Raw genomic sequence first — 12,059 nt, 5'->3', positions numbered from 1 at the left:
AGGGAGAGGGAGAGGGAGAGAGAGAGAGAGAGAGGGAGAGAGGGAGAGGGAGAGAGAGAGGGAGAGAGAGAGTGTGTGTGTGAGAGAGACAGAGGGAGAGAGTGTGTGAGAGAGAGAGAGAGGGAGGGAGAGGGAGGGAGAGGCAGAGAGAGAGTGTGTGTGTGAGAGAGACAGAGGGAGAGAGAGAGAGGGAGAGAGTGTGAGAGAGAGAGGGAGAGAGAGGGAGGGAGAGGCAGAGAGAGTGTGTGTGTGAGAGAAAGAGAGAGTGTGACAGTGTGCGAAAGAGAGAGAAGGAGAGAGAGAGAGCGAGAGAGAGTATGAGAGAGCGAGACAGCGGGAGACAGACTGCAGTCAGTGCCGTTCCTTCTCATTATGAGGACCCGGGAGTGTCACATGCCTGGAGGGTGGGCGGGGGGGGTCGTTGGGGGGGGGCGGTGAGGGGGGGTTTGTTTTAGCGAGCTGTTTCTGTTGCTTAAAGACTACTGGGATGCCGTGGAAGACGTCCTCCGGAGACAAGCCGGTCTCGCGATGGAAGAGTCCGTGGGAGGATATTCTCAGCCCCCTTTCCTCGAGGCACGTGCCCTCTGGGGGATCCCTTGTCTTCGGAACCGTAAAGATATTTACAAAACGTTTTATTCAATCCCCCCCCGCGCCCCCGCCCCCCCCCTCCCCATCAACCCTTGTGGGCCGCCGTAGCACGCTGATGGAGGTCTGGCCTGGATACGGCGGCAGTCTGTTGGGGAAGGGGTCTCCCGCGGAGAACGCTCACGGCGTTCCGGGGTGCACGTTTGGGTTTTGCGTCTTGCGTGGGTGAGGAAAACCGAAAACCGAAAATGGGACGCGCTCCCCGCGGAGACGGCGGCGTGCGCGTCGTTTGAAGCCGAACGCGGAGCCAGCGCTCGTTCCTCACGGCCAGCGCGCCCGCGGGAAGGCAGACACACCGCGGGCTTATCTCTCCATTTCTCTCTTTCCCCCCTCTCTGTCTCTTTATCTTTCCATCTCTCTTTCCCACATTCTCTCCATTTCTCTTCCTCTCTCTTTATCTCTCTCCCCCCCCACTCTCATCTATCTCTTTATCTGGCTCCCCCAGTGGTCTCTGTCTCTCTCTCTTTCACTCTTTTTATCTCATTCCATCTCTCCCTCCCTCTCTCTCTCCCTCAAACACACAAAAACACACAGGCACACACACACACGCATATTTAGCGAAATGCACTATGGAAGGATGATTCAAATAGAGATTATCCATATTTTTTTTACACTTCTACTAACGGTAGCCGAGCACTGCGTTTAGACCTTCTTATAATAGCGGTTTTCGTAGCCAGCGCTCTGAGGCCTAGTGCTTCGTAGGGGCTGCTGGGACAGGTCTCAGGAGTCACCGGAGGAACGGGGGAAGATGGGTCCGTTGACGCTGGATGTCAAAAAACCGATTCCGTCCCCGTCTAACGTGGCAATGCTAACAGAGCGCTTTCTCCGTTATTTATTCCAGACTGTCGTCAGGTTGAGCCGTTTGACGTTTTGTTTTTGTTTCCGTTCTTCTTTCGAGCGATTAAAACACAGCGGCGGTGAGATAATGAAGTGTTCAATTACGGGAACAAAGGGGAGCTGTGTAAATGCGGAGCTGCTTCAGGTGGCCTCTCTTTGTCTGCGAAAGCGTTTGCTCTGCTCCCTTCCAGCTCTCGGAATAGTCTCTGGAATTAAAGCGATACATCTCTTCTGTACATTATAAAAGTCACCGCTGGCGACCGCGTACGAAAACACACAAAATGGCGCTCTCCGCAGTCAAGTGCACTTATTCACCCGTACTGGAGAACTTTTTACGCTTTAGGGGTCACCCAGGGGGCAGGCTGATGAGGTCTGGAAGCCTGGATCTGGGGGGAGAACTGGGGCGAAATAAGTGTCTTTCGCGGGTATTTCACAAAGCAGGAATACCGAGTTGGCTGGATAACTGCGCTGAGTAAAACCCGGAACAGCTTTTTTTGTACTGAAGTCCATGTTCCGGATTTGGTAGGGTTCCAGGTCCTGCTCAGTGCAGTTATCCAGCTAACTGGGTAATCCTGCTTTGTGAAACAGGGCCATGGAAAGGATTACATTCCCAACGTCGCTGTTCCTTGGCATTTGAAACGGTGTCTGAATAGTCGGAATGTTATTTGCTTAGGCTCCTGATTTTCACGTCTTTCCCCACATAAGGTGGACCCGATAGGTCCAGGGCTGTTATTAGTGCAGTGAAAACCACACATAGGACACCCCAGAGTGGGGGGAGGAGAGTCCCCCCTTCCCATCAGAACGGAGTGGAGTGAGAATGTGGAGGTAATTGGGAGAATCAGCAGGCCTTGCTCGATTGGTTTCAGCGTGCGTTACCACGGTTACCCGTTATGGGGGGCTGATCTCTGATTTCGGTGTGCTTGTCCGGGACCCCCAGCGCTGATCTTTATATCATGGGAAGATATGATTTGCAATTTCATGTTTCCGTGCTCTGCAAACAGATCAATTTGGATAAGAGTGGGGGGGGGGAGGGCAATATAGCGCCACATGATGCTGAACCTCATCTCCCATGTGCCCCGGCTCCGATAAGGCGTGATTCATCGATTCGCCGTTTGAGTCATTGCCCGAAATGGCCCTCTTTCATTTTCCTTTAGCGAGTTGAGCAAACAAAATAAAAATGGAGCCTGGTACTGTTGGATGAATGCAGTGGGGGGGGAGGCGGGGGGAGAGGCAAGGGGGCGGCGGTGGGGGGAGGCGGGGGCAGAGGGTGGACCGGCTGCTGGTATAGCCGGATTTTCTTGACTGACTGCATGCAAGTTAGTGTTTGGCTGTTACTTTGCGTGAAATCTCATGTAACCAAAAAAAAAAAAAAACGATCTGGGAAATCCACTCTGGGGCTAATGGCTTTGGGGCGTGCGTGGGGGAAGGGGGCGTGGGGACGCGGGAACAAATTGAGGAAACGCGACAGCGGTGCATTATGGGCCGGTCTAATTGCTCATGATTAACGCGGACGGGCGAGGAGTAGTAGTGGGGCAGGTCGTCCAGCCCCTATCGAGCTCCCCCGTCGTGCCGCAGCGATTTTCACCCCCTCCCTTAACACCCCCCCCAAATCTCACCCCTATTATTCAGAGTCATCGCAGGCAGCCAGCGCGGGGGCGGAGACGCCTCATTCATTTCAATCGGTGCTTTGAGTCCGCTCCGTTTCCCTCCCAAAAAATCGACGATCGTTGCCGAGCGTCAGGAGAGCACCCCCCCCGCCTTTACCCCCCCCCTACGGGCAGTGCCCACAGATGACCGTTCGCATCCCAGATGATGGACGTTAGTTCCGGTCTCCGCGGTGCTGCTGGCACAGGCTGGACCGTCTCCGTTAAAAGGCGCTTGTGCTGGGGGAGGGGGGGGGGCGGGGGGGAATGAATGGGAATGGAAGTGTCCCGCTGGCTGTAACGGGGCGATGGGGAACGCTCGGATCTTCCAGGGCTCATTGATTTGACGGCCGCTTACCGCCTTCGGATAAAACTCCTCTCCTGTAGGTATCTTTCAGATATCTGTCGATTACAGCCAGGCGAGCTGGACGTCTTTAATGGTCATTCGCAGTTAAATAAATGGTTGTTTAGTATGCGGACGAGGCCTCAGTTTTAGGCTTTTAAAAGCTAGCTGTGTGTTTTTTTTTGGGGGGGGTGGGGGGGGGTGGGCTGAATCCATAATTTTCTTTATGCAAAACAATGTTGAAATTTTGAATAAAAGATGAAGATGAATATGTGAACCCGCTGCCCAGTCACAGAGTAGTTGTCAAAAAGCAGTCACTGTCACAATATTAAAGCCTAAATATAGTTTGATACGCGTTTGTCTTTGAGTGCCGTTGACATTTCGCGGGCTGGCTTGGATTTCGTCCGCGTTCGTCGTCGTCGTGGCGAACGAGCGGGCGAGGCCGGTGAATCGATTGAATGCGTCGCCAAAAAAAAAAAAAAAAAAACGCCTGGATTTATCGGATTCCGTCGACGGCGTCCGCTCCATTAAAAACATACATTACCCAGGAAAAAAAAAATAGAGCAAAGGAAACGGCAAAAAAAGCATTAACGGCGTCTGCCGGCGTTCGGACGGAAAGGGCCCTGGTGGACGCCGCTTAGAGGGAGACGCTTCCGCGGCGGTGACGGCTAATCGATGCCGACCTTTGCGGCTCCGACGGAGGTTTCGTTCGTTACTCCTGCGCGGACGCGGCGGGGGCCCGTGTCCTCATCCCACCCCCCCTTTTTATTATGGAAGTGGAATAGGACAGGGGGAAAAGTTTAAGTTTTTAAAAATATTTTTCATGGGCTTTTCAGCTTTATTGGACAGGGCAGTGTAGAGAGACGGGCAGAACGGGGAAGAGAGGGAGGGACGTGCGACAGAGGTCGCGCGGCTGGACTCGAACCCCCGACGTCGCCGCTCGTAACGAGCATGTGGACAGTGCTCTACAGGCTACGCCCCGAGACACCCCAGTTTTTAAATTTGAAGTTGTCGTCTGTTATGAGTTGGTTCTGGTTCTTTAACAGTCACCCGGTTGGCTTTCTGCGGTTCTTCCGCTCAGTCTGTCAGTCTGCGCTCGCTGGGTGAGGGATGTACTGCACGGCGGCCATGATGGCGTCCCAGAGGCTGCTGTAGACGAGAGGCGGCAAGACGGTCCGATGACAGACCCCGCTGGGCTCTGTGGAACTCGTAACCCCCCCCCCCCAACACACACACGCACACACACACACACACACCCATCCCCCACCTCCCCACCCCCCCCCCACACACACACACACACCCATCCCCCACCTCCCCATCCCCCCACCACACACCATCACACACACCCACAACTCCCCCACCCCCCATCCCCCATCCCCCACACACACACACACCCATCCCCCACCTCCCCATCCCCCCACCCACACACACACAACCCATCCCCCCACCCCCCATCCCCCACCCACACACACACACACCATCCCCCCCACACAACACACCCCTCCCCACACACACACCCACCCCTCCCTCACCCCCCTGTACCCCCACCTCTTCAGGGGGTGGGAGGCGGGCCGCTCGGGTGGCGCTGAATTTAGGGCGAGCCGCGGGGTGGCCGTGTGCCCGTGTGCGGCGGTGGCTAACGAGGCTAACGCCGTACAGCTAACGAGGCTCCCTGTCATTGCAGACGGACCCCGGCCGACGCAGAAGGAGATCATCTCCCTCCGGGCCTTCATGCTCCTGTTCCTCAAGCAGCTCATTCTCAAGGTAAGTTCGGACCAATCGGGCGACGGCGGCCCAGACTTGCCCCACCCCTTCCCCCCGCGCCAGAGCCTCCCGCGCGTGACCCAGATTCCCCCCCCCCCCCCGCTCTCCGCTTCTCGGGAAAAGGGGTTCGTACGCCTTTGGGGCGGATTCGCCCTTTTCGCGACGTTCGCTTTTCGTCCGCGGCTGTCATTTTCCGCTCTCCTGCTCCAGACAGACGGGAGACGCGCTGGCGGGTTTTCGAGCCGCCCGCCGCGAGGTGCACCGTGGGTAATCGCTAAAAGAAGCGGCGACACGGAAACTTGTTTTCCTAATTCGGGCTCCGCTCTGCGGCTGCTCTGGAAGAGTGCAGCGCTGTTTTTTTCGGTGTGTGCGGTGCCCCCCGGTTCGCTTGCGTGGGCAGCTCTGGTGAAATAATGGTCTTTCATGCCCGCTCTCTCGGTTGGCAGGGATTCAGTCCCCGGGCGCTGGGAGGACTGATGTGTTTTTTGAGCCTGAAACGGCAGGCGGGCTGCAATTCCGAATTCTGGCCCCCAAAAAAAGAAACAAAAACACAGTTCCTTTTCCCAGTCTACTTCCTCCTGACATCAAACCGAGTCCAATTTCGGGTTTTCATGAAAAGTGGCTAAAAACTCAGTGATGAAAAATAAATTAATGTAAAAAAATAAAAAATAAATAAATCAAAAAAAGAAGCATGGAATATTCATTTAAGAAGGCGGCGTCTGTCGGCCGAAGAGAGGGAGGCTTGTCCCTGAAGCCGCCCGCCCGCCCGCCGCAGCGAACAGAGCGGTGATGTCACCGGGAGCGAGTGCCCTTCGATCGCCCCGCGGGAGGAGAGTTTATCCCGGCGGCGATGCGTCCGCGGGCACGGGCACGGGCACGGTGACGGGCACAGCTGCTGTGATGTAATGCGGAATGCGATGATGTCACCAGGGAGGTAAATTATGCGCCTGTTGTTTTTTTCAGGACCGCGGGGTGAAGGAGGACGAGCTGCAGAGCATCCTGAACTACCTGCTAACCATGCACGAGGTCAGTCTGCCTGCTCCCCCCCCCCACCCCCCCTACACCCCGGCTCTCACAATGGGTCTGTGATAATGAGGGAGGTACAGTGTTCATTTGGGGGGGGGGGATCTCAGTCTGTAAAGGTGCTTCTTTCCAGTGCGGTGCTAGACGACGCTACTTTGAGCCCTTTGCTGTGCCGTTTATAAAACATGGCGGTGACTGTTCGGCTTTGGGCTGTAATTGGCTGCGTGTTGCCAGAGACAGGGCGGAGTCTAGCCAGCCCAGGTTCCACAGGTTAGTCAGGAACTGGCTCCGCTCTGTAATGAGCCCGGTGCCCACGGGCTGCCAGTGTTCTTCAGTAAGAGATGCAGTTCTCCCCTGGTTGTTGACGGCTCTCCTGTAGTACTGCGTGGCCATAAGCGTGTCACCGGCTGCAGCGGAGGAGTGGACCTACGTCCACATAAATAATGAAGGAACTGCAGCATATCTATGGTCGCACCATTGACTCTCTCATGCAGCATTCTTTAGTAAACGTGCGGTACTGTACCCCTCTCACCCGTGGCCATCGGCTCCAGCGCCTCGCTTTCACTTTCTCAAAAAAGCACAAAGAGTTTCCACCGACCGCGACGTCCGACTGCCACCGTCCCTCTGTCATGCAAATTTCCCTCCCAAAAAATCATTTCAGGCGAGCCCACCGGTTTTATTCATATCAAAGGATGTCATTTCTTTTTCTAATATCCACAGCTTGCTTGGCGCTGTGAGGTCCGTGCAGAATCCCATTTTCTGCAGAAATCTTTACCTCTTCACTCACTGGGAAAGAGGACTCGCTGCTGTATTGTATGAGGCTGCTTATTCACGGATTTATTTACACTTTTTTTAATGTGTCTCCACTGTAAGCTTAAATTAAACTTAAAAAAAAAACACTGGATTAAAGTAAATAAAAATGCAAAGTTCCTGATGGGCAAGCACGTCAATGCCAATTGAAAATCCAATTCTTTTTGAATGAATTTAGTCCTCTAATGAGCGTTAGCACAGTCATGTGTGTGTGTGCCACAGGGAAGCTAATATCATGTTTCATTAAACAAGTGTGACCCTCTTTTATGGGCGATGTGTCCTTTTAGAACGGTCCCTATTTAAATTTAAACTGTCGACAACAGTGTTCTTTTTTATTCTGTTTAAGTTGAATCTGCCTATTGTGTGTGTGTGTGCGCGCGCGTGTGTGGCGTGTGTGTGTCTTTGTGCTTGTGTGTGTGTGCGCATGCGTGCGTTAGTGCATGTGTTTTTGAAACCCACAGCAACACACGCCCCCCCCGAATTGATTTGCTTCAGCTCACACAAAGTGGCTATTTTTGGTGTCCCCGCTGAGATCCGTGCCTCAGTTGTGGAGCCAGCTGGAGGCAGCGCATTTGTCTGATTACTGGCTATCTGAAAGGGCCCTGCTGGTAAGGCTCTGTCCTCCGAGTCTTTGCTGGCTCAGGAACATCGCTTTTGTGTTGCCCCCCCCCCCCCTTACCTGGAAAACAAACCGTGCCTTTGGAGATTGTGGACACTAAGGCCGCTATGCAGTGCCCATATTAGGAATCAGCCAGGTGGGGTGCTAGCGTGAACGCTAGCTTGGCCAGGCTTTGGATTCGATCCCGGGCTGCGGGGCGCTGGGGTCCGCTGTTAACGCTTCACCTGAAGGGGCCGCCTGGAGCGGCTGGCCGTACGATCGACACTTTAATCTGTTATTGAGCATTTATTGATCTTCTCTCTCTCTTTCTCTCACACCCCTCCCTGCCCCCTGTCTCTCTCACACACTCTCTTCTGTCCCCCCATCTCTCCCCCTTTTCTCTCTCTCTCCCCCTTCTCACTCTCTGATGCCCCCGCTCCCCCTCCTCTTTCTCTCTCTCACACTCTTTCTGTCTCTCTCACCCTCTCTGTTTCCTCATCTCTCTCTCTTTCTCTCCTTTTTTCTCTCTCACTTTCGGTTTCTCTCTCTCTCTCTCTCTCTCACTCTCACTCTCTCTGTCTCTCTATCTCACCCTCTCTGTTTCCTTATGTCTTTCACTCTCGGTTTCTCTCTCTCTGTCTCTCTCTCACCCCCTCCCTTTCTCTCTCCCTCTCCCCCCACCCTCTCTCTCTCCCCCCCACCCTTTCTCTCTCTCTCTCTCCCCCCACCCTTTCTCTCTCTCTCTCCCTCCCCCTCTCTCTCTCTCTCTCTCTCTCTCTCTCCCTCCCTCCTTCCCCCTCTCTCTCTCTCTCTCTCACCTCTCTCTCCCTCTCTCTCTCTCTCTCCCCTCTCTCTCCCTCCCCCTCTCTTGCAGGATGAGAACATCCACGACGTCCTGCAGCTCTTGGTCGCCCTCATGTCGGAGCACCCCGCCTCCATGATCCCCGCCTTCGACCAGAGGAACGGGATTCGGTAAGCCACGCCCCCACACAGGTCCCCCGCGGGGCCCCGGGGTTCTCCAACAAGTCACATGGAAATGCATTTTTTTTAAATTCTCGTTTTGGGTAAAATATGCTGGCATCCGGTGTGCTGTTCAAAGCTATTTCTCTTGATGGGTGTCAAACGTTTCTCAAAAAATGGCCTTATTTTTATCCCCCCCCCCCCCCCAACATTATGCCCCACGTTGATTTGTGATAAGCGCTTTGAAGAACGTTCACATTTCAGGTGCCTCCTTTTGGAGTCAAATTCTTTGGTCAGGATGCAGTAGCATAGATGTGGAGAGGAGTGGTAATGAATGTTTTTTTTTGTGTTTCCAGGGTCATCTACAAGCTTCTGGCTTCCAAGAGTGAGAGCATCCGTGTGCAGGCGCTGAAGGTCCTGGGCTACTTCCTCAAGCACCTGGGCCATAAGTGAGTGCCAGCTTGGGCCCCCCCGAGTGGCCCTGTGTGAGGGCCCGTGCCCCTGTGTGGGCAGTGTGGCCAAATCCCTCTTTCTCTGCTAAATATGAGAATGTTATTCTCAAAATAAAGTGTGTGTGTGTGTGTGTGTGTGTGTGAATGTTAACATAATTACATCTGCTAAACTGTAGTATATGAATTTTTATATATGCACAGTTGTTTGAAGCTCTTTGAAGCTATTGACTTTAATAGAACAGGAAAAAAGCACAATTTACATGTTAAATAATTAGCTGAAGATACAAAGGAAAGAAGAGGCGTTTGGGGAGTAATTATGTGGGCGGCGCTGTGGTCCGGAGCTCGGGGGACAGCGTGAGAGGCTGAAGTGCCTGGACCTCTCAGCCATCTTTCATCTTTCAGCGCTGTGAAAGAGATTTACAGTTCAGACCTGCGTTTGAGGAGCTCGACCCGTAAATAAATGAATAGGAGAGAGAGCGAGCGAGGGAGGAGGGAGAGGGGGAGGGAGAGAGGGAGGGAGGGAGGGGGGAAGGAGAGAGAGCGAGGGAGGGAGGGAGAGAGAGAGGGAGGGAGGAGGGAGGAGGGAGGGGGAGGGGGAGGAAGGGAGGGAGAGAGGGAGGACGGAGGGGGAAGGAAGGGAGGGAGAGAGGGAGGGAGGGGGAAGGAAGGGAGAGAGAGAGGGAGGGAGGGGGGAAGGAAGGGAGGGAGAGAGGAGGGAGGGGGAAGGAAGGGGGAGGGAGGGGAGGAGGGAGGGAGGGAGGGAGGGAGGGAAGGAGGCTGCAGAGGCACTCTGTGCTGAAAGAGTGGACACAGAGACCCCAGGGCTCTCCTCTCTTTCTGAGGAGGAAGAGGAGGGAGATGAAAGGGGGATGAGATTAAGGGATGACGGGATGTTTTGGTACCAGTCCCCCCCCCCCACCCCCAACAGCCCCGTCCTGTCAGTGCCTTAGCCTGGGTGGCCCCACTGTGAATCAGCCAGGGAAGAGTGTCCTGGGTCACAGGACTCCCTGTCGCTGAGTCATCTGCAAAGGGAATCTGCAGTTTGTGACATGGGATTTCTGCCATTGGCTGTCGCCCGGGGTTACGCGGCAGGTCAGAGTTCGAGTTAGCTTGGATCACCTCTTCCGTTGAAGCCCCACCCACACAGTATCAGTATTTATCCAAGGAAGTAACGGTCTTGTTTTATTCATTAAACTCATCCCTGGAAGTTGAGGATGTGTTTTATGAATTCGTGCTCATCTCGTAGTTGAGTGATGGTCTGTTCAGGTTCGTGGTAGCCTAAGGTTATGAGCTTGGGTGAATGAGGCTAACCCATTACTGGAGCTGATCTTGATCAGCCTTTCTTTTCCCCCCTTTTCAGTTATTTATTTATATTTTCTGTGTACATTATAACCGTAGGGCGCTTCGGAAAAGGGTGGCGATCTTTAAAAATATATGTCCAATAAGAGCATCGAGAGGCAGGCAGTATTAAAATTTAACCTCGGCCTTGGGTTCCGAGCGCTATTCGCCTTGCCTATAAATACATTGTGCGGAAGTCGTAATTTGTGGCTTCATTTTGAAATGTTTATTGGCTGAATTTTTCAGAGAGCTTTTAAGAGCTTCCGGATTACCAACGATAAGTAAAGTTTAAGCGATTTTGAGACGTTGCGTGCGTTCCACTAGACTCTCAGCTACAGTGCTGAAAAAGTATTTACCCCCTTCCTGGTTTCCTCTAGGTGGTGCAACCAGTTATTAAGTTTGGTGAAATTGGTGTTCGATTACGTTTTTCAACAAATAAACGAAATCATTTTTAAAATGTCTTTTGTGTTTACTCCGATTCCCTTTGTCCGATATTACATTTCGTCTAAAGATCTGACACCATTCAGCGTGACAAATGTCCAATAATAGAGGAAGTACAGAAGCACTGCAGTCTAGTTTTTTTGGGAAATTTCAGTTGGTACAGAAAGACGGATTGTGTTTTCAGTCCATCTGGACTCATGGAGAAGAACGAGGGTGGGTACTGCCTGCCTGCGTTTCCGCACTAGCTCAGTGAAATGATTTTATTTTCCGTGCTGAGCAGCCTGTGGCTGTGTGTGTGGTCTGTTCCTCTACCCTTTAACATGAGTGTGAGGAGTGCTGTGTGGGAACTGGCTCCTAAACTAGCCGTGTAGTTCAGCGCTTCTACCGATGTGCTTCTGACAGGCACTCGCCTAATAGACCAGTGTGGAGGCACAGGATGACTCATTTTTTTAATGCTCTCTCTCTCCCCCCGCCCCCCCCCGCATTTCCGTGGTGTGGAAATGTCTCGCTCCGCCGTGTACGACGGCAGTCCTAAGTGCCCAGTCTGCCGGGGAGGGTCGGGAAGCCGGATCGTTCTGGTTGTCACGGTCCCCGCGCTGCCGGAGGTGGAATCGGGCACGGCTGTCTTTGTTTGGGTGGCTGTTGTGTCCAAAACAGCTGTGCTCGCCGGAACTCAGGGATTTTTTCTCGGGGCAAAGTGCTGTCATTGGTGACAGCGATCCCCGCCCCCCCCCCGTAACCACATGTACCAACCGGACCACCTCGTTATCCCGTGTCCCACCCACAGGTGGTTTATGACAACCCCTGTGGAGAGCTCTACCCTCTCGGCTAATGACCTGGCAAGGTACTTGTGCTTGGCGGGTTAACCGAACCTCTTTGTGTGGGCCCGGGGACCCACGACAGGCTAACTGAACCCCTTTGACTGGGCCTGGGGACTTTTGGCGCCTTTAGCGAACTCCGTTGGGACGGGCCTGGGCTCAGGTGACAGGGGTTGGGCGGGCTACCTGAACCCATTTGGGCAGGGCTGGGGATTTTCTGCGGGTTAACCGAACCCCTTAGCTGGGCTGGGGCGGCAGGCTAACTGGGCCCGCTGGGCAGTGGGATCGCCACGAAGCTCACCGCTGACGGGAGCTGTGTGCCTTAGCAACTCCCGGCTGGTCAGGCAGGAGGTGGGCTCATGCCACGCCACGCTCCCCACCCTCGCT

At 53.9% G+C, this 12,059-nt stretch overlaps 1 protein-coding gene across 1 annotated transcript in view; it reads left to right on the top strand.

The window, feature by feature from the left end:
• The window catches only part of nbeab (neurobeachin b), a 316,449-nt gene that overhangs the window by 116,789 nt on the left and 187,601 nt on the right, over positions 1-12,059 (top strand). The window contains exons 14-17 of the mRNA XM_064301505.1: positions 5,153-5,232; positions 6,196-6,258; positions 8,538-8,635; positions 8,980-9,075. Coding sequence (XP_064157575.1) covers positions 5,153-5,232; positions 6,196-6,258; positions 8,538-8,635; positions 8,980-9,075 — 337 coding nt within the window. The remainder of the gene's footprint in view (positions 1-5,152; positions 5,233-6,195; positions 6,259-8,537; positions 8,636-8,979; positions 9,076-12,059) is intronic.

This window comes from Anguilla rostrata, chromosome 12, assembly GCF_018555375.3.
Source record: "Anguilla rostrata isolate EN2019 chromosome 12, ASM1855537v3, whole genome shotgun sequence".
Lineage (NCBI taxonomy): Eukaryota > Metazoa > Chordata > Actinopteri > Anguilliformes > Anguillidae > Anguilla > Anguilla rostrata.
The sequence above is the reverse complement of the archived record's forward strand: the minus strand, read 5'-3'. Positions and strand labels throughout refer to the sequence as shown.